This window comes from Crinia signifera, chromosome 1 (genome assembly GCF_055691185.1).
Source record: "Crinia signifera chromosome 1, ASM5569118v1, whole genome shotgun sequence".
NCBI classification, from domain to species: domain Eukaryota; kingdom Metazoa; phylum Chordata; class Amphibia; order Anura; family Myobatrachidae; genus Crinia; species Crinia signifera.
The window spans coordinates 341,183,588-341,205,714 of NC_139217.1; the positions used below are offsets into that span (position 1 = coordinate 341,183,588).

The 22,127-nt window shown below is 41.6% G+C and overlaps 1 protein-coding gene across 2 annotated transcripts in view; it reads left to right on the forward strand.

Annotated features, from left to right (window-relative positions):
* Positions 1–22,127, forward strand: part of SGSM1 (small G protein signaling modulator 1) — a 171,619-nt gene that overhangs the window by 21,373 nt on the left and 128,119 nt on the right. For both annotated transcript variants that reach the window (XM_083146360.1, XM_083146369.1), the window contains exon 3: positions 16,748–16,823. In XM_083146360.1, coding sequence (XP_083002486.1) covers positions 16,748–16,823 — 76 coding nt within the window. The remainder of the gene's footprint in view (positions 1–16,747; positions 16,824–22,127) is intronic.

Consider the following 22,127-nt stretch of genomic DNA (forward strand, 5'->3'; position numbering starts at 1 on the left):
AGAACAAAAAGAAAGCAGGTGGTGGTGTGAAAAAAACAATAATTTGAACCCTGTGATTGAGCTATAAGGTAATATATATACCTTTTTCTTTCCTATAATAGGAATAAAGTGCTTATTGCTCCTCCAATAGACAACGGGGGGGAATGACTGTGATTCCAGACCTAAAAATTAACATATTTCTCAGTGACTTAAATACTGAAGGTTTAAAGTACCTCTTAATAAAGTGAATATATATATATACATACATACATACATACATACATACATACATACATACATACATACATATACACATATATATACACATATATATATATATATATATATATATATATATACACATATATATATGTGTATATATATATATATATATACATATAAATGTGTGTATATATATATACATATATACACATACATATATGTGTATATATATATATATATACACATACACACACATATATATATATATATATTTCATTATAACCCAGTTTTCATTATAACCCATATTTACTGCTGCTGCTGCAGCTTGCGGGGGGGGGGGGGGGGGGTGGGAGGGGGGAAGCGCTGCGTGCGCTGATGCTGTTGGGGGAGCCGGGTGAGCCTGCTGTTCCCCTGGAGCTGCCGGGTGAGTGCCGGGTGGGTGGGAGGGGGGTGCTGCCGCTCGGTGGTGATCGGTGCTGCACCGATCACCACCGTTTTCTGTGTTACCGAGCGGCTTAGCCGCCGGTAACACAGGAAACGCTGTGATTGGCTGTTCAGATTTGAACAGCCAATCACAGCGATCGCCGACCGGGGGGGCACCCCTGCCCCCCCTGGGCGGCGAGGGGGGATGTCTGCTGTCAGGGACAGCAGACATCTCTTAACTGTCACCGCGTCTATAGACGCAGTGACAGTTAGAAGCCATGACGTACATGTACCTCAAATGTCGGGAAGTACTTCCCGACCATGACGTACATGTACGTCAAATGTCGGGAAGGGGTTAAAAGGTTCAGCGAAGAGCAACAAAAATGATTAAGTGTCTAGAGCAGTGGTCCCATAAGAAGTACCCCCTCCTCTCAATTTAAAATATCCACAATACTTACAAGTAGAGTGGAAGTGAGTGGTGTGCATGTGTTTATATTAAGGAGGAGCGAAAGAGTAGTGTGCGGTCAGCATTTGGGTTGCTCTGTGTCTGACCTCTGGCTGTGTACTGTTTCCATGGTTCCTGCTAACACCTCTAAGATAAATGCCCCTGCTTCCGCCACCCATGTCAGTGTCTGGCAGATGATCGCTGATGTCTGAGGACAGCATGGGTAGCTCCCAGTGGATTTCTGGTAGGGCAACAAGCACAAGGAGACGCTGATGATGATGCAGATTGAATTGGAGGTGACGCGGTGTGGTTCATCTCCACGGTAATGGTAATGTTAGCTAAGAGGCGTCTAAGAGGTTATATGTTTAATAAATACTAAGACATTGAGAGAGATCTGTCAAGTAAACAGTTTGCCAAGAGGTCTGTAAACAGGTCACCCCCTGAGGCTAGAGGAGAGGAAGTTTCATACCAAGTGAAGGAAAGGTTTCTTTACAGTAAGGGCAGTTAAGATTTGAAGTACTCTGCCAGAGAAGGTTGTGATGGTGTACTCAATTGACACTTTTAAGAAAGTGTTAGACATTTTAGCAGAAAAAAGTATCCAGGGTTATGACCATTAATTATAACATATAACAGTGTTCCCAGAGAGCAATAGGTCTGCCATTTTGGGTAATTGTAGATTCTGGTTTAAAACAGTAACTTCACCTGTGTCATTACAAATTTCTGAATTTATAAATATAGGCTGTGCACTGCGGGAGATCAAATATGTAGGTTGAACTTGATGGACTCATGATTAACCTCATCTGCTATGTTCTGTTACTATGCTAGCACTAAAAGAGAATTTCATGCAAAGCTTTATTGTCGACATGACAAATGTCATCATGATGTAAGTGCAGACATTCTGGTGTTTGACATTCTGACATCAAAAATAAATATATTGGAAATAATGGATTAACAGAATTGTATATTTGGTGGAGACAAAATAACTTCTGTGTTTTCAAATGCAAACTGTGATTATATTTCCAAACACATTTAATTCCCCACTTTGAGGACAAGAAATAAATTCTACTGTACAATAAGCTGTGATGTTTATAAAACGTTTTAAATGAAAATGTGAGAGTGTCAAATATGTGGGTGCTGCTTATTTGTATATATTTGGCAGTAAGGTGTGGCTGTACCTTAGATCAGCTCTATGCCCTACCACCCACATAATAAACAGTAAAAAATGTGTGAATGCAGTGACAGAACACAGTGGTATTGAGCTGTGCAATCATACCAAGGACAGGGTTGTTTCAAAGATTTACTGGAATATTGTCTCAGGTAAGCTGCTGCACCCAGGAATTTTTACTATCATTAGGCCTAAATTCATACCCCTTTCAGTCAGAAAAAAAGACCCAGGAATTACCCTGGTCCAGGAGGATCAACCCGGGTCTAAAATACCAGGGCTTCAACCCTGGAATTTACCAGGGTTTTTCGGGGGTCTGAATCCCAAAAACCCAGGTCGCCAGCTGTCTAAAAGGGGGCAACCCGGGTTTTTGGGATTATTACACATTCTTAGGCACTGATTGGCACTCCTGGTGGGGTGCTTGCTGATTGGTTGTGAAGATGGGCCTCTCTGATTGGCTTGGAGGGCATGGCACTGGGACTGGGCTCTGAGGTCATTAGGAAGCTGAAGAAAGGATAGCATGGCCCACTAGAAGGAGCAAGAGATGAGAGCTGCTGGTAGTGAGAGGGGAGGAGGAGAGTCCGCAAACTAGGACAGTCAAAGATGCCACAGTGTACTCAAACACTGCAAATATACTGACAGCCATGTGAGGTAACATGTACCTACCAATATATAAAAACAATAAAACATTTTTACAACATATGCTTGTCATGCCATGGTTAATGCAATGCAGTGAGCACCACCACCCACTTTTCATGACCTCATCACTGTGTGCCTTTAAAACTGTCCTTTTCTTATGACACACAGTATATTGCAAAAAAATTAGGCTTCTGTGTGAAAGGGGTTGACACGGGAATTACCCGGGTTTTTGGGGATTTTCTGTCTGAAAGGGTTATCAGTAAGGTTTTGATGAATAATCGGAAACCCTTCTCAAAATGTCATCCCTATTATGCAAGCACTTTGCATACTAAGGGTCGCCCCCTGGCTGCGTAGCGTAGCTGCACAGCCAGGAGCAGGGCTGCCATGTTTCTGGTTGCAGCGACTGCATGTGACGTCACACAGCCACTGTGGCCCAACCTGGAAATGGTCCGCACACGCCTTGACTGGACCACGCCCCAGCAGCACTGCGTTTCCACGATAAAAACACATGCACAAATTGCTGGAACTCGCCTTATAGCGATTTTTTCCAATTTGCATTTGATACTGAATTAGGCCCTTTGTTGTTTCCCCTGGGTGTGTTTCATTTGTGGTATTTTCTAAACTTAACTACAAACACAAAGATTGATTGTGCGCATTGATACTAAACATACATATATGTCCTCATACATCTTTGAGTTACAACAAACACCCCTTTTTAGAAATGCATTGTGGGAACTGTTGATTAATGTGATATATTTGTGTGCGACTGAGTCTTTAACTCTGCATACAAAGTGAAAAAAAAGTGGTGTGGTTGTTTCAAAATGCACAATAAAGAGGCATTTGAAGAAAAATGGGCTTCATGGTCGAGTCGCCAGAAGAAAGCCATTACTACTCAAATGCCACAAAGCATTCTACTTACAATACTCCAAACAGCACAGAGACAAGCCTCAAAACTTCTGGAACAAAGTCATTTGGAGTGATGAGACCAAAATTGAACTTTCAATCGAGTCAACAGCACCTATAAAGAAAGGTACACCATTCCTACTGTGAAACACGGAGGTGGATCGCTGATTTGTGAGCTACAAAGGCACTGGAAACGTGGTCAAAATTGATGGCAAGATGAATGCAGCATGTTATCAGAAAATACTGGAGGAAAATTTGAATTCTTCAGCCCGGAAGCTGCGCATGGGACGTACTTTGACGTTCCAACATGACAATAATCCAAAACACAAGGGCAAGTCGACCTGACATTGGCTACAGCAGAACAAAGTGAAGGTTCTGGAGTGGCCATTTCAGTGTCCTGACCTCAATATCATTGAGCTACTCTGGGGAGATCTCAAACGTGCAGTTCATTCAAGACCGCACAAGAATTTACAGGAACTAGAGGCTTTTTGCCATGAAGAATGGGCAGCTTTACCTTCTGAGAAAATAAAGAGCCTCATCCACAACTACCACAAAAGACTTCAAGCTGTCATTGGTTAAAGGGGGGCAATACACGGTATTAAGAACTGGGGTATGTAAACTTTTGATCAGGTAATTTGGGTAGTTTCTGTTGTCATGATTTAAAAAGAGTAAACACAGTTGTTTGACAATAAATGGCTTCACCCAAGTACTAACCATGAGCATGAGTGAAACAAAAGTTTGTGAGTTATCATTCATATTCTCTGACAAATGGCCAGAAAAGAGATTTCTATTATACAAAGTAGGCCTCACCCTACGCAGACTCAGTAAGGAATATTAAAAAGCCTTATTCCACAAAACGGGGGTGCTATACCCCGAAACGCCGTTGGAATAAAGGCTTTTTAATATTCCTTACTGAGTCTGCGTTGAGTGCTGCCCGCATCTACACATATTCGGGACCCCACAGTCCTTGGAAGGCACCGCAGCATTTATCATTTGGTGTGAGGAGAGTGTCGGTCCCTGCTGAGGAGATATAGATAGATAGATATCTCTATATCAAGATAGATAGATAGATATCTCTATATCAATATAGATAGATAGATAGATATATATATATTCCAATTAGTACAGCACAAAAGTTACACTAACTATACCATTGCAATATCCTAATATAACGGCTGAGGCTTTTTTTATGATGCCTTGCTTTCATATATAAAGAAAAAAACATTTATTCGGTGGTAATTTAAAAATAAAACTATTCAAATTTCACAGTAACAAATATGACTCGTAGCTCACACTGGTTTTTATTGCTTTATTACAGTACAGTATATATTGAAGTACAGATTGGAAAAGTAAATCAACAAAAATGTAATAACAGTTTAATACCTATATTCATCGCCTTGTCCTTGCTGAATATGCGAAGTAACCAGACATAAGGTCTTTTGTACCTATTAGCTTATTATGTTATTAAACAGATGGTGAATATCAGTGGTTCACAACCTTGTTCCTCAAGTACACTCAACAGTGCATGTTTTTGCAGGTCTCCCCACAGAATCACAAAATAATTAATTATCTCCACCTTTGGATCTTTTAAAATGTGTCTGAATACTGAGTGCACTTTTGCACCCACCAGGGGACCTTGAAAACATGCACTGTTGGGGGGTACTTGAGGACCAGGGTTGAGAACCACTGGTGTACTATATGATTTAATTTTAATTTATTTCTTATCTGTAACAGAAAATCTATGATTTACACTTCAGCATGTCCTACCAACATTTTGTAGATGCTAGTTTTCTGCTATGCACCTAGATTTGTCCTCAGAAGTCCCCTTCACCTCTCTTAGGAGCTTCAGGACTATTGCGGCCACACACCACTGAACTATATCTGTCCCAATGCCAACAGAAAGCTTTTGCCACCAAGCCAGTATTGATAGCACCTGTCCATATGTACTTTGGACCTCAAGAGTTGGTTGGGGATAGATGTACCAAACGTTTCGGTGTCCAGACCCTATTCACAGCAGAAATGCATGAATTTAGGTTGAAGTCCTCAAATCCTCCTCAGAATATCCTGTGGGTACACATGTAGAGATGTATCTGGTTGGAACAAAAATCTGGCAATTTATGGTAATGTCTGCTATAGTGGTTCACAAAACTGGGTCTACTGAACATTTCAGCTATGTTACTTAGGGAATCAAAGCCAATAAAGTGCTGTGAAACAGAATATTGCTCCCAATATTCTAGTTATTCTGCTAGAAGTGTCTTTAGGAGTTATTGTTGCTGTAGCTGCCTGAGTTAAGGCTATGCTTGTTCCTATCCAACCTTTTATTTCAAGATTAAAAAAAATAACAAATAACTACTAACAAATTAGAAAATTTACTAAACCACAAATACAAATACACTTATCTAGAAGAGACCATTTTATTTCTGCAGTTTGGTGCATTTTAGCTAATGGAAATTGTGTTGTGTCCACTTAAATCTGTCCTCCAGTTGTGCCAGATTGCCATGTTTATTGTGCCACGCGTAAAACTAGCATTGTGGAATAAGTAGCAACATTGAGGATGCACTGGAATCAGGCCAAGTGTCTCACACCATATGGCTCAAAAGGGATAGGTGTATGGGGAAACATTTGTATGTCAAATAGGTAATTGTTGGCAGAGTTGGATTAGGATGTTTTTGTATTTTGCATGTAACTGAAAGTATTGTGTTTCATAGGAAAACGCAGTGGGGGTTTCTGGTTGCCCGGAAACCCCCTCCTCTTGGCAAGTGCCTTATATTGTGACAACAATAGCACTGGTATATAGTATGAAAAATAGAGCTGACACCACATCATGCAGTGTAAGGGACAGAGCAAAGCTGCTGCACATGCCTAGTGTACCAGCTTCTTCTACCACATTTACTGTATGTGTGGATATGAGCCCTCAAACATCACAATGGAGAGCAGCTGCCAGGAGGAAGAGACAGGAGCCTTACCATGAAGTGGGAGATTGTGAGCTTAGAAAGTGCAGTACTGGTTCTGTGTATTTACTTATTATGAGATAATTAACCTTTCCCTGACCACGTATCTTATTTACAGTAAATTTAGCAACAGTTAGAAACAGCCTATAATAAAGACCATCTGTACTGTTAAATATTAATACTGTATTCCATACAGTATCCATTGTATAAATAGACCAATTTTCAGGGCTGTTACCCTCCCCCAGACTCCTGTACTTACTCCGATGCCTTGCAGAGTGGGAGATATTGGATTACATTTGAAACCACCCCCCACCCACCCCCCTCAAAAAATCCTGCATTTGCCACTGTGTATTCTATATTGCTATATGATCATATGGAACTTTCAATACAACAACTAGTAGCTTTGATGGATAAATATGTCATATATCATGTACCGTTCTTGTCTAGCACTGCACATGCAGACTGTTCTTACCTTTTGAGGGCTCTTTTTCAGATTATTTTTATTATTTGATCCTAATAAAAGTGTAGATCATCTGTAACATGATCCTGGTGTGCAGACTCATAGCAGGGATACATTTTGTCTTTTGTAATAATATGAGTGAGTCATTCATTGGGCATCTTTTTCTCCATTGTCTGCCTGAAATGCATATCTTCCTGTGAGCAGGGTTTTGTTTTTAATTCCTTGTCATTTGTGTCTCAGTGTACAGTTATAGCTGAGTACTGCTGATGTAAGAATGACTCATTTTCTCGTGGTGAAATAATTTTTTTTTTTTTTTTTTTGTAATGCTACACTTGCATTATTTTTATTTTTACAGGTGTACAAAACTTACTTCTCAATGTTTTAAACAAAATGCTTTAAACCACCTGCTGCAGGTTCAATCTGTCGGATCAGAACCATCAATGGCACATTGTGGGTGCTTTTTTAGCACCCGCGATGTGTTGGGTCGGATCTGTATGTGCGGTGAAGCACCACTGTAGGTGCAGCAGTGGGGTCTGAGCACTGGGGTAGGCGGGGAGCTAGTAGCGGCGCTAGCTGTATGGCGGAGCAGGCAGTGGCTACTGAATTTGAAAAAATATTTTGAAAAGACTGGCCGGATGCTGATTTCTCTCAGCCAGTCATATGGGAGGATGTTGATTGGCTGAGAGAATTCTCTCAGTCAATAACAGGTCGGCCAGTCTTTTGAAAATATTTTTAAATTCAGTAGCCGCTTCCCGTTCCGCTGCCTGGCAAGTGCCGCTACCAGCCTCCTGCCACCGCTTGGATCCCGCTACCCTTTGCTGCCAGCTCCCAGTAGTTTTTTTACAAGCAATAAATCCGATCTGTTGCACACGCACTGAGCATTGGGTTGTTGGGATGTCAAACACATGAGATTTGTTCCCATTTATTGCCCCGATCCATCAGAATCGGACCAAATCTTAATGGTGTTTGGGGGCCTTTACATTTGTCGTAACTTCATTGCATATGCTTATGTCTATTTGAAAGCAAAGTATGCCCTATGATCAGGTCTGGATTGCCACTTATACAATTAACATTTTTGCACAAGTGAAGCTCACACAGAGCTAGGGGAAGAAAAATAATTAGGAGATGAGCACAGCTATGACCAAAACACACACCGCAAATAGATGCAGCTTCAGCAACATCTACACCAAAAAAAAAAACACAAAGGTATACAATGTACAATGTAGTGTCTGTTGTTCAATAGTTACATAATTATAAAAGAGCAATAACCCAGAAAGGTTAATATTTCCTGTTAATAGAATATTATTGATTCTTGCTGTCAGTAGGAGTAAACAAATTATACTTTTTTTAAAATGATATTGATTAAAAACGTTAATGTAGAATCTATTTAACAATCCAATTTATGTGTTTAGCACTACTTTTCTATCCCACTATAAAAGATAGATTAATATTTTGCTCAAACCAGCAGAGTGATTCATATTTGATAATGAACTACATTTTTCAGAGAACAATTATAATACGAAGTTAAACTTGTTGCTAAGATGTTGTGGTGCTAAATCCATCATACTTCCTTTTATGGCATGACATTATTCTGATTACCACCGCTTTGAAGAGAAAGCACATCTATTGGTATGAATCAAAATTGGCTGGTGTACCCGGATCACTAGGGATTGGACCATCTTAGTCAGATTTGTGCTGACCAGAATGGCAGGCACACACATACAGAGGAGCCTAGACCCACTGTAAAGAACCCTTTGCTGACACAAATTAAATATACATTTTCATAATTATTATTCCAAAGTACCTGACCGTAATGAATGCGGTAGCCGTTTTAGGAGAATGATGGGGGGGGGGGGGGGGGGTGTTGTCAGGTGGCACAAGGGTAGTGAGTTATGTGGGCAGGGAAACATAGCTTTTTATTTCTTCGTGTGTACCGTATAGGTTTAAATTAGGAAGAAGGCAAGATTTATTGACGTATAACCAGAGATGTGCAGAACCGCACTTCACGCCTCCAGGCTTATTGAATCTTCCCCTAAGGCTGAGCATAACCCTCTGATATTCTGTTACTTAAATAGTTTGATGACTTTACTTGTTTACTGTATTTCACTTATACTGTATATCACAATTTTCAAAATTATTTTAAGATGTCCTTGTTTCATGAGGGCTTCTGTAGCCTATAGGGAATTTTAAGTCAATTATGTGTAATAAAGCATGTAGATAAAATATTACTCCTTGCTTTCATTTAGGATAATAATCTTTGTTTAACATGTTTCAATAGCAAATCTAGAAAGACTGATTTATGTCTAATATTATGTCTACATTTTTAGAGTGTCATTTTGTCTCTACCACATAATGTAAATGATGTACTTTTTGGGGAGGATCAGATTTGCCTGCTTAAATCACATAATTTTTTACTGCAGCACAATTGTTAACAGACAGTGGAAAGTACTGAAGTTTACAAGATCATTGAGTGACTTATTATAGCAGTATATTCCACAATGCTGTAGTGTAGTTTTGATATTCGTTGATAAACAGATCTCATCTCCCTTGAAGCAAGGGCAAATTACCTTCGCTTCAGCATTCACATTGCCTTACGGTTAATTTTTAAGACAAGCTTTCAAAAGTTGTTCTCCCTTGTTTGGGTTGAGCAGTTCTCTTTTTTTCACTTCAGTGCTTGATCTGATGATATGAGAAAAATCTGCAGAGTAAGCATGTCTTGGAACGCTTTTCAAACAAAATAATGCTACAAAAAGTATCTCTTATTCCCCTTTCATATCGCACAAATAACCAGGGTCGGAAACACAGGTTGGTGACGTATGCACCAGGATCACCACACAAAATGGAGTGTGGCTTTGCAGAAAAAGACTATCTTACAGTACACTCCAGTTTTGTCCTCTATGCCTAGACAAATGACCACCACAGAAAGTTCAGATTCATGCCCCTTACATTATTTTCAAGTTTCCTCTTTAAAGTATGCCCCTTACACATTATGCCGCACACCCTAATGCGAGTTACACAATGTCATATGCCTTAAGTGCATTTTACACAATATGACACACACCGTAATGCCTATTAAACAATATACCATACAACATAATGCCCATTACATAATATGTCACACACTGTAATGCCCATTACACACTAGGCAGTATTCAATGATAAATTACGCGATGTACAGCAAATCCTGTTTAGGATTCGCTGCACATTCGCAGGGTTCCGGAGGGCCGGAGCAGCGAATTTTAACCCCTGCGGTGAACGCCGCTGGGACCCGGGGGACGGTGGCAGGCAGGGAGATGGAAGCCCCCCTGCCTGCCCCAGAACGAGTAGGGGGGAAGGAGGGCTCCCAGGGACACAGGCAGCAGAAGCTGTTTTCCCCCTCTCCCCCCTGGAGAGCTGGCAGGGGACACGGGTAGGGAGCCGCTGCACTGCTCCCGCTCATACTTATGTAATGAGCGGGAGCAGTGTGAAGTGAATACATGAATATCTAATGAGCGGCTCCTGGCCCCCGGCCCCCTACTGGCGTATGTGTAAAAAAAAATATGTAAAAAATACACAAGCACATCAATAAAAATGGCATGCCCCTTCACAGAAAAAAAAATCTGATTATTGACACAAAAAAAAGCGGTACCTATGTAATAGCACGGCCCCCGGCTACAGTACGTTTTCAACGTAGGCTAAGCTACGCTGTCAGCGTAGCCCAACGGCTGCCTAGCGTAGTTAGCGCAGTGACTCCGCGGCAGGGCAATGGCTGCCTAGCGTAGTGACTCCGCGGCAGCCCGGCTCTGTCCCCGGTGTCCATGGCTCTGTCCCCGGCATCCAGGGCAATCCTAGTGAGCGCCTCTCACACAGCTCCAGTAACCGCCAGATCCCCTGCGCTGGCGGATGTCGGCTGAGATGGGATCATGCAGGCGCCGGCAGAGAGGCCCACCAGCTGTCTGAGATGCAGGTGCGTCTCAGACGTGCCTGTATCTCAGTAATTAATGCGGCAGGGTACGGCAACCCTGCCCATGTCCACTTCAGGGAGACGTGGTTAGGGGGTTCGGTAGGACGTGCGTAACCTGCACAAAGGGGGTTATGCGGACACAAGTGCGTCTGATGCACAATAAAGGAGGCATTTGCCAGTGCTCCATGTTACATACTGGCAAATGCCTCCATTTGAAACCCACACTATCCATGCCAGCCTGAAGCGTGGCGAGCGCACGCGTTAAATGTCCTCCCGACCTTCTCCTACCCCTTTGTCGGAGTGGAGTTTATTTTCTAAAGTCTGGCGAGCGCAGCGAGCCACATAGCCCAAAGCGTGGCGAGCGGATGTGGAATACATGTAAAGTAATCCGCGTCCCCTTGCGGGGTTCACTGCGCTTGCCATGCTTCGGGCTCGGTGGATCGCTGCGCTCGCCACACTTTATAAAATTAACTCCACACCGACGTGGATAGTGGGTGTATGAAAAGGTTAGTAGGACGCATAACGTGTCCCCTCGCGGGGCTCACTGCGCTCGCCGCGGATAGTGGGGGTATTTCAGCAACACATTCACACCTGCCATATCATACATCTGAGACAGTAATGACGACATGTGTTAATTGGTAACTGGATTTTAGTTAATAATAATAATAATAATAATAATAATAATAAGAAAGCAACTTAACAAAGTACAATAATTAATAGCATCAGAAATAATGCAATCACTTCACCTCTGACTGACTAGGGTAACTGCGTAACGCTGACTGACTACGCTGGCCGCTGGAACACTAAGCTGAATCTGACAGGGATGCTGACTACGCTGGCCGTGGAAACACTACGCTACTTCTGACTGACTATGCTGGCTGCGTGAACACTGCGCTGATTCTGACAGGGACGCTATGCTAGCTACGTAATGGGCACCGTGCACACAAGTACCAAAAAAGCCTTTATTTTAAAAGAACACTTTTCAGTTCGCCTTAAAAAGATGTCGAATGCAAAATGGTGAATCATGGCGAAAATCATGCTGAAAGCAGTTTTCCATCCTAGCATTGAATACACTCTTGGAGAATCCCAGTAAAAACCCCATTGAAAAACAAAGAATTGTCCGGCATTCACTGTTTGCTTTCGGCGAACCGTGAACATTGAATAGGGTGAATCTGATTTTCAATGAAAAAGATTCACTGCAAGGAGTAAAAACAGCCCGATTCACTGGAAAAAAAAGGTGAATCGGGAGCATTGAATACTGCCCTAAGCCATACCTCCCAACTGTCCCGCTTATCGCAGGAATGTCCCGGTATTTTGGGACATTCCCGCATCCCTCCCGCCGCCGGCAGTGTCCCGCGGCGGGGGCAGTTGAGATTGCCCCCCCCCCTGTAGTCCGTGAATAGAGGCTGTGCGCATGCGCACAGCCTCTATTCTTGCAGGCACAGCGGCGGTAGCGGCACGATTATAGGCCATGCCCCCGAAAAATCGTCGCGCGGTGCCGGCGGGCACCCTGTCCCTCCCCGGCTTCTACAAAAGTTGGGAGGTATGCCTAAGCCACACACCATATGCCATACACCATAATGGCCAGTTATAGACATTTGCAGTTCTCATTTCTGAACAGTTATTTTTTCATTTACACTCTCACTTGCTGAGGTACCCTTACCAAACCTTCCAACACAGTTGAGGGAGGACAATCTTTTTTTTCTATCTTTTTTCTTTATGATTAGTTTTCAAAACACTCTTCACATTGTGGCTATATGGATCATCCCTCACACACCCTGTCTGTTAACTTGGACTGAATCTACTTTACTATTGCTTTATGCAATTATTTTCTCCCCTTTACCCTCTCCACCCTCAGACTTGCAGTCATTTGCCTAGACTCAGGAGAGATTTTACTATGAAAATTCTTGGGAAACATTTGCTTTCTTACGGTCACAAGTAGAAGGAAATATTTTAGCCCATTCAGTCATTGCTGGTGTGATACTGCCTCCCTAGTCCTGAGAAGTCCAATATGGTCACAAATCTTTGCCACAAATCACCACAAAGCAAGATTGTAATCTTCTGTGGATACCACCCAGTTAACAGCCTTCCTTGAAGCACCAAATGGCTTGAACAGGGCCACCGGAGAGCCGGTGTAAACACTGGTAGGCCCCGCTTATTGTTAGCCACTTTGATGAGAGGGCGGAGCATACGGCGCCAGCACAGTTTCTCATATCAGGGGCCAGGCTGCATAGTTTGACTCTGCAGCAGTCTCTATAAGTGAGCACTACAAGATCAGCATTAGAGCTGACAACAGTACTGCTGGGGTATCACATTAGCAGGGGTTGGGGAAGAGTCCAGCTGCAGCTGCTCCATGTCTCTGCACAGAGGCTGGGATGACCTCTTTCAGGGTGCACCAGCACTGATTCCACTTCCTGGAATCAGAGCGATAATGTTACTGCTGGTAGGGGTCTAACTACAGGAGCTGACCAGTAAGGTATACAGAGAAGCAGTTATGGTGCAGTAGCAGAAATCAGTGTGATGACCTCAGCGGGTTAAGGCACCAAATTGAATGTGCTCCGTGTTGCACGGAGGAACCAGAAACAAAATAATAAGGTGTATACGGGGAGCCTGAGCCGCACCAAGCAAGATGAAGGGGACATACATGTAAAGTGTTAGTATGTGTTAAATAGGTGCCTGTGTCACATCCACCTACTTCCAGTCTGTGCGACCACGTCACATCATATTTGCCTACTTTTGAAAACTAGTTTTAGGGAGAAAATAGTCGATAATAGAAATTTGCAAAGTGCGCCCATTGAGGGTGTGTGTCTTGCTCCAACCAAAGGATGTGTCTAGTTCCATATATGGAGAGATTGTGAAAATAGATTGTCAACGAGGCATCTAGAATTGTGGGTGTGTACTGCTACATCTGAGAGGAATCTTATAAAATGACTTATATACAAATATAGATGAGCCCCAAAGCAGTTAGTGAGAGCTACTATACTTTGTAAAGTGCCAGGAAATGGTGCTGATGATTCAATGTAACTGTACCTATCTGTCATTCCTTTTTTCCCCAAAAATGTGACAGTGTAATGTGGGCTAGGTGAAATGAGGGAGATTGCTAGACTAATGAAGGAGAGAGGGAGATTGCTGCAATTTTAGGGAGTTTCCTGCAGAATGCAGGTGGGTAGGCAACTATGCTTCACATCCATCTACTTCCTGTCTGTGCGACCACGTCACATAAACCTTCAGTTCCTAAGAATAAGCAAAATATGGGAGCCACTAAATGAGGAGAAAATGTTCTTTGTCAGAAATGCAGATAAGCATATGAAATCTCTGACCTTGGCTTACATACAAAGAGAGCCTTTGGAGACATATAATGTTGACTGCATGATGAAATAAAGATCTTTTATACAGTATATTAGTCTATCTATCTATTTATATCTTTGAAGCAGTGTAATTAAGGGCTAACTGCAGCGCATTGTAGATGCGATCATTGATGAATGGGCCCCAGAGTCTATGATAAAGCTCCCCAAGTTAGGAGCAAAATGCTTCAGAGAAATTATATGGACCACAATATTTGTGGAGCAACTACAGTATATTTATCCCCTAACCACGGCTACATGACAAGGAAGTTTTCACACTATGGGGGAAATTTACTAAAGGAAATTTGTAAAAAAATAGGTGTATTTGTATCCAGAAATACACTTATTTTTGACATTTACTATCCCGAATATATGGCAATTCGTATTCGCATTGATGTGCTATCAATACGAATACGAATGGCTGTATTTTCGGGATAGTAAATGTCAAAAATAAGTGTATTTCTGGATACAAATACACCTATTTTTTTTTTACAAATTTCCTTTAGTAAATTTCCCCCATTATATATCTGGCATTATGTAGACTGATCTCAATGGAATGAGCACAGTCCGCCGCTGCAGAGGCACATCCATGAGGGGTAGTTCCAGCTGACCTCACCAACATTGACACAAGGGATACCATTCATGTGCGGCATGCACCGCAAAGTATATAGCTGCTGCAGTCCTACCCTCTATGGGAGACGGTGAACACTGAGCCTCACTCCTGACAGCGGAGTGTATGAAAAACAACTGCAATTCTTACTCACAGATAAGTCCCAGCACAGGGAGACATGAATCAAATTCCACCAAATTTAAGGAGTAGTAACTGTGTATTTACTAAATATTCACATATCTCCGGCAGAGGAGAAATGATCTTCATTTTCAGTATTCTGCCTACGGACATGTATGTGATTTAAAATCATCGTCCATGTACTTTTATAAAGGGGACATTTTTTGAATTCAACATTGCTGCAAAATAATATTAGTAGTTGTCCTTTTATATCCACCTCTCTTATTATTAGTATAAATAGCCAATTAATTGGAACTTCTAGTTTTTTATATTTTCATATAATTGTTGTCTGTTATCTATTGTTGTCATCCTTGTGTTGAAATGACAGAGAAACATTTTTATTTAGCTTATCTTTTCTGTGTGCTTTTAATTAAGTGACCGTATTTCACCTCAGACATACATATATACTCGGCAGCTCATCAAATATTAGAACACTGTACAAACTTGGTTCGGATTATTGACATCAGTGTATAATAAGCTCCTGAATAATTAGTAGCTTTTAGGTTTCCATTAGCATTTGCCAGGTGATCACCAGACCGAATTCGTCTGCAATGCAGAAAACAAAATGTAGGTGATATCAAGCCCATAATTGCACCTTTACACATGGAGGTATATATATGTGGAAGAGAGGAGTTAACTGTGTAACTCCTTATCAACATCCATTGGTACGATACAACCACTCAATTCATTAAAGGGGAATTGGAAGATTTGAGGGTACACATTATACAATGGTCATTGAGTTACGTTGGGCCTTATTCTAGTTCACTCTTAGAGGCAAATTCCTTCTCAGATGGACAAAACATGTGCACTGCAGGGGGCAGATGTAACAGGTGCAGATAGAATTAGATTTGGGTGAGTTATTTTGTTTCCGTGCAGGGAAAATACAGACTTCTTTATTTCTACACTACAATATAGATCTCACTTTGAAGAAAAACCTCATCCAAATCTAATTCTCACTGCACATGTTACATCTGCCCTACCTGCAGTGCACATGGTTTTGTCCATTTGAGAAGGAATTAAGAGTGAACTAGAATAAGTACCATTGTGGATTGCAATACAATTGTCGGTACTTATGTAATATCTGGGCTCCCGTTTTTCTTATGAGACTGCGTCTCCTCGCGGGGCTCGCTGCGCTCGCCACACTTTGGGCACTGTGGATCGATGCGCTCACCACACTATATAAAATCAACTCCATACGTAGTTGGATAGTAGCGGTATGAAAAAATGGGGTGCATTTAACATGGGAGTCCAGATAATACATAAGTACCCAATTGTCTGATGTTTTGTATAGTGCACACCCAGTCTGTTACAATTTTGTGTTACATCAAGCAATTTATGTTAACTTTATTTTGTGTCCTCTATGCTGCACTGTACTTTTTTTTTTTTATGAATTTGACATTAAGAAATATGGTTGTGGTTAAAGCAATTATTCTAGAACAATCATTGGCTTACTTTATGCAGTAACTTTTCTCTTGTGCTGTGTTTGTAGGTAAAACAAATCATGGAAGAAGCTGTTACCAGAAAATTCGTCCATGAAGACAGCAGCCATATCATCTCTTTTTGTGGTAAGTTCTTACAGTGACTATAAATAACACTTTGGGGTCAATTCCTTAAGGTCGAATTTTTTTTTATTGATTTCATATTGATTAAATAAATTTTCTTAGAATAGATAATGCTTGTTACATCACACATTTCAATGAAAAATACATAAATGTTTAAAATACAAAGGGAACTTGCCAGTGCAAGTTATATGAATATTGCAGTACTAAGGTAATGATTACTGAACACACTACAGCAGTGGTTCCCAAACTGTGTGCCGTGGCACCCTGAGGTGCCTTGGGGGACTTGCAGGGGTGCCCTGGGTTGGTGGTCCAGGACCAATTCATGTATTTTATGTCCATTATAATAGTCAAATTGTGGCCAAACAGGAGCAATTCCTGTCCATTACCACATTACTGATCCTAAAGATGAGATATAAACACAAATAGTTTTTTTGGTACTTGTTTCCTAGCACGGCCACAACGATTTGGATCTCTGGTATCGCAGGTAAAAAAATCGCATCGGTCGCATCGCATGCGGCCAAAAAATCGCATGCGATGCGACTGACGCGATGCCCGCGATTTTACATAGGGAACAATGTAAAATGCCTTAATTGACCCAATTAAACATAGGGAACAATGTTAAATGGCCCACAGACCCCAAAAATCCCCCCTTAAGTGTGAAATGGCCCCCCAAAAAATTGTTAACGCCACCCCACGATCAACGTCAACCCGAAGCGTGGCGAGCGCGCGTGGGGCGGCGGTACGTGTCCTCCGACCTTTTCATACCCCCACTATCCACGTCGGCGTGGAGTTGAGAATAAAAAGTGTGGCGAGCGCCTCAAGGGGACGCGGATACCTTCACAGGTATCCGCGTCCCCTCGCGGGCTTCACAGGTATCCGCGTCCCCTCGCGGGGCTCGCCGTGCTTCGGGCTCGGTGGCTCGCTGCGCTCGCCACACTTTCTATTCTCAACTCCATGCCGACGTGGATAGTAGGGGTATGAAAAGGTCGGAGGACACGTACCGCCGCCCCTTGCGGGCTCGCTGCGCTCGCCACGCTTCGGGTTCACGTTGATCGTGGGGTGGCGTTAACAATTTTTTTGGGGGGCCATTTCACACTTCAGGGGGGATTTTTGGGGTCTGTGGGCCATTTAACATTGTTCCCTATGTTTAATTGGGTCAATTGAGGCATTTTACATTGTTCCCTATGCAAAATTGCGGTCATCGCGTCGGTAGCATTGCATGCTTTTTTTTTGGCTGCATGCAATGCGTCCGACGCGATTTTGACCTTTTTAATGCATTTCAATGGCAAATCGCGGGCATCGCGTCGGTCGCTTCGCATACCATTATAAATGACCCTCGATGCCTGCGATTGTGGCCGTGCTAGGAAACAAGTACCGTTTTTTTAGAACTTAATATTTGTTTCTGATTTTCTCAATGAGAAACCTTTAGCCTAAGGGTGCCGCGAAAACATTTCTGATGCTTTGGGGTACCATGATTCAAAAACTTTGGGAACCCCTGCACTACAGTATTAACTGTAAGTTGTAAAAAAGTCAGTGTTTCTCTGCTTACAGTAGTGGCGTGCCTCTGTGAAGCAAGTGGGATACATTCTGGTACCCATTGATGTCCTGTAAAACAGCCGTGGTAATTAACAGGTTATTCCGGATTCAGGATAATTAGGTACACCTTGAAAAAGACAGGATATATGTCAAAACGCGTTGGTATTTTTTGAAGGGACACACTATAAGATTGTGACTAGGAAGGGTGAGCGTGTCCGGGTTCACTGATCACCCTTGTGTTCTTGCAACTTGTACCATCTGGTGTGATACCTATTTTTATATTGGTTTTTTTTTATAAATTGTTCTTAAAAATTACCTAGTCTGAAGAGAATGTTTTTTGGATTATGGACTTTATGAAAGAAACCGAGATATGAGGATACACAATTTGGATCAAGTAAGCAGACGTGTGAGCAATATCGTTCTATTGGTCTGAATGGTGTGAGGCTCGTTATAAAATATACCTTTATGTGTATGGTAGAACACGTATGAATGGAAAGGTGCGTACACACGGTACAATTTATGTTCCGTACGATATTGTATACTATTTCCCAGGAAAGTCCCAGTGGTCAAAAGCATAAGATTTGTGGGTACTTGTATACTATCACGGCTCCCATCGCATGCCATTGCATGCCATATGTAGTGGCATGCGATGCGATTTTGCCGTTTTTTTTATGCATTTCATTTAAAAATCGCATCGCATAGCATGCGATTTTGATCACAAATGCATTTAAATTATTAGCAAACATGTTAAATGCACCCCAAATGTCTTTTTTTACACTGTACCACCCGAGCGCAGCGAGCCTGCGAGGGGCGGCGGTACGCGTCCTACGACCTTTTCATACCCCCACTATCCACGTCGGCGTGGAGTTGAGAATAGAAAGTGTGGCGAGGGGACGCGGATACCTTCACAGGTATCCGTGTCCCCTCGCGGGATTCACAGCTATCAGTGTCCCCTCGCTGCGCTCGCCACGCTTCGGGCTCGCCACACTTTCTATTCTCAACTCCACGCCGACGTGGATAGTGGGGGTATGAAAAGGTTGTAGGACGCGTACCGCCGCCCCTCGCGGGCTCGCTGCGCTCGCCACGCTTCGGGTTGGCGTTCATAGTGGGGGTGGTACAGTAACAAATGCCCTTTGGGGTGCATTTAACATGATTTTAACACATGTTTATGATTTCTGTGAAAAATGGCATCGCATCCCATCGTATTGCATGCGATGGCATGCGTTGCAATGCGATTTTTACGTATACGATGCCCATCGTGGGAGCCGTGATACTACAAAGTACCGATTTGTGCTTAAAATAATGTACAATGTGCATAAGATGTCATATACGATATGACGTCACAGCTGTACTACACTATACTATCTTATGCTTTGAGTTGCATGCTCACCCGAGCAGCTCTCTGCCAGACGACTGGCGGGAGCGTGCATCGTACATCGGATAGTGCGTACACACGGTAAGATATAGTGCACTATCTAGCATGCTATTCAAAACTAGCTAGATTGTGCACTATATCTTACCGTGTGTACACACCTTAAGCTTCGTTTAAGAGAAATATCTTCTCAGTATCACTGCGGTGCTCCAGTAAAAGAAAGAATTCCCCACCACCCATAGTGGAAGAAGGGTGATTCCTTATGGATTGATATGAATATCCGTTCGTGTGAAATTGGTTACACTATGGTCCTCTCTTTTTTCCTATTCCCATATGTTATAAACTCTTTGGAAAATCTTTTGGAAAGGAAAAAAGAATTGGAAAAGGATTGCATCCTAACCATTGGGTAGATTTTTTTTGGATGGTAAGAGCGCAACTGAGAGACTATCTCCCCCATTTTTTTTGTATACTCATTGGCTAAGAGGTTTGGCGACCTTGTTTTTGATAGGTGTCTGAGTAGCTGCTCTAAGAGCGATAGTAGTCTTATAATTTTCTGTTCTAAGGCTAATTAGGGTTCAGGCCAGTACTCACTTACTGTAAGAATTGTTAAGAACTTTTCACATTGTTGACCACTCTCTTCAAATAGAATTAGCTTAGGAACAGTGATGGTGGAACCATGCTAGGTGTGTTATTCGAGTGTAAGCAGATGCACACCCTCAAAATGGTTCCTTCCACAAAATGATCCAAGTGTGTCAATCCCCTGCTAATAATTCCACACTGCAAACGTAGTCACGTTTGATCGCAACTCAATCTCCTGACATGTGCATTGCGCCTAAAATGCAAGCGCAGTCTCCCGATATTCTCTTAACTGCAAAAATATAGAAATTGCGACCATACAGTATCTGAATCAGGCCTACAGTGAATGAACATGTTGCCTTTTTTTTTTTTTATTCAATCATTTTTATTGAAATTTTATAATGCTATACATACAACATACAGGTTGAGTATCCCGTATCCGAGTATCCGTTATCCGAATTATTCCGAAAACCATACATTCCAGAAAGTGAAAAAAAAAAATTTTTTTTGCTAAAAACTCACTGGGGACATTTGTAACAGCACTACTGGTGACATGATATGTAACTGGCACTATATATGTGCAAGAAAATGATTGCTTGGCATTCAAATTCAATATCTGAGATAGTACACAAATTTTGTTTCATGTTTTGAAACCTTGTTTTTTGAACAAATAAAATATATTTGTGTGTATTTTATGTGGTAATAAAATATATTTGTGTGTATTTTATGTGTTTATACAGCAAACATGCAAGATACTTCAAAATACATAATTGAAATATTAAAATATTCCGAAATACGGAATAATCCGTTATCCAAAATTCTCCTGGTCCCGAGCATTTTGGATACGGGATACTCAACCTGTATAACAAATAGAAACATAAAATAACGCAAGTGACATAGTACATATTGAAGGTTCTTACAAATAATTGAGGCAGAATTGTAGATAAAATAGAGTACAATGATGAATGAACATTTTGCTTTTACTTTCTCTGTATTATAGCTAGCAGAATGGCATACCATGCAAAATTTGTCTTGACGGACAGTTTTAAAGCAGTCTTTTATAGTTTTGTCTCTTTATTGTTGAGTGCAGGACTTGGGATCACAGCGCAGTCCAATAAGGGTAAAACTTATCATACTCATGTGTTCACATACAGCAGTAACTTTATCCTGATATGGTAGGGAAAAAACTGTTTAGTGCATTGGGTAATTATGGCTTTAGTAAATGTTATTTACCGTATGATTGACTTTTCAAAGTAAATCCACTTTGTTTCCAGTACTTATTAAAAAGTATTGCTGACACTGTATAGTAAGATAGTTATGATAAATGTTTATGCAATCAAACACCATTCACTGTACAAAGCTGTCTTAATTATGACATACAATTATTATGCATGTAATTATAAAACGTCTTTGGTACTGCAGCAGCCCATTTCTAACTAACACAGCCACATTTCCAGATACTGCATGTACAGTAGTACAGAAACACTATGCTATGACCATCATGCAGTAATTGTCAGTGCCACGGTTGCCTGTGGTCATTTTAGTGATCAAGGTATGACTCTAACCACAGATAGCAGGAGTTTTCTCACCTACTGTACATGGGTTATGTATTTTATTTTGGATGTCAGATGGCACTAATAAACACAAATAGCATGGTTATGCTAGAAAAAGATCTAAAGATTTTAATAAGTTACAGAAAAAATAGGTACAGTAGTTTGTGACAAACTGCAGACATACAATATTATAAATAGCCTGTAGAAGCAATTTTAAGGAAATAAGGCAATTACCATATTAATAATTATCTTTCTGTTAGTCTGCCACAT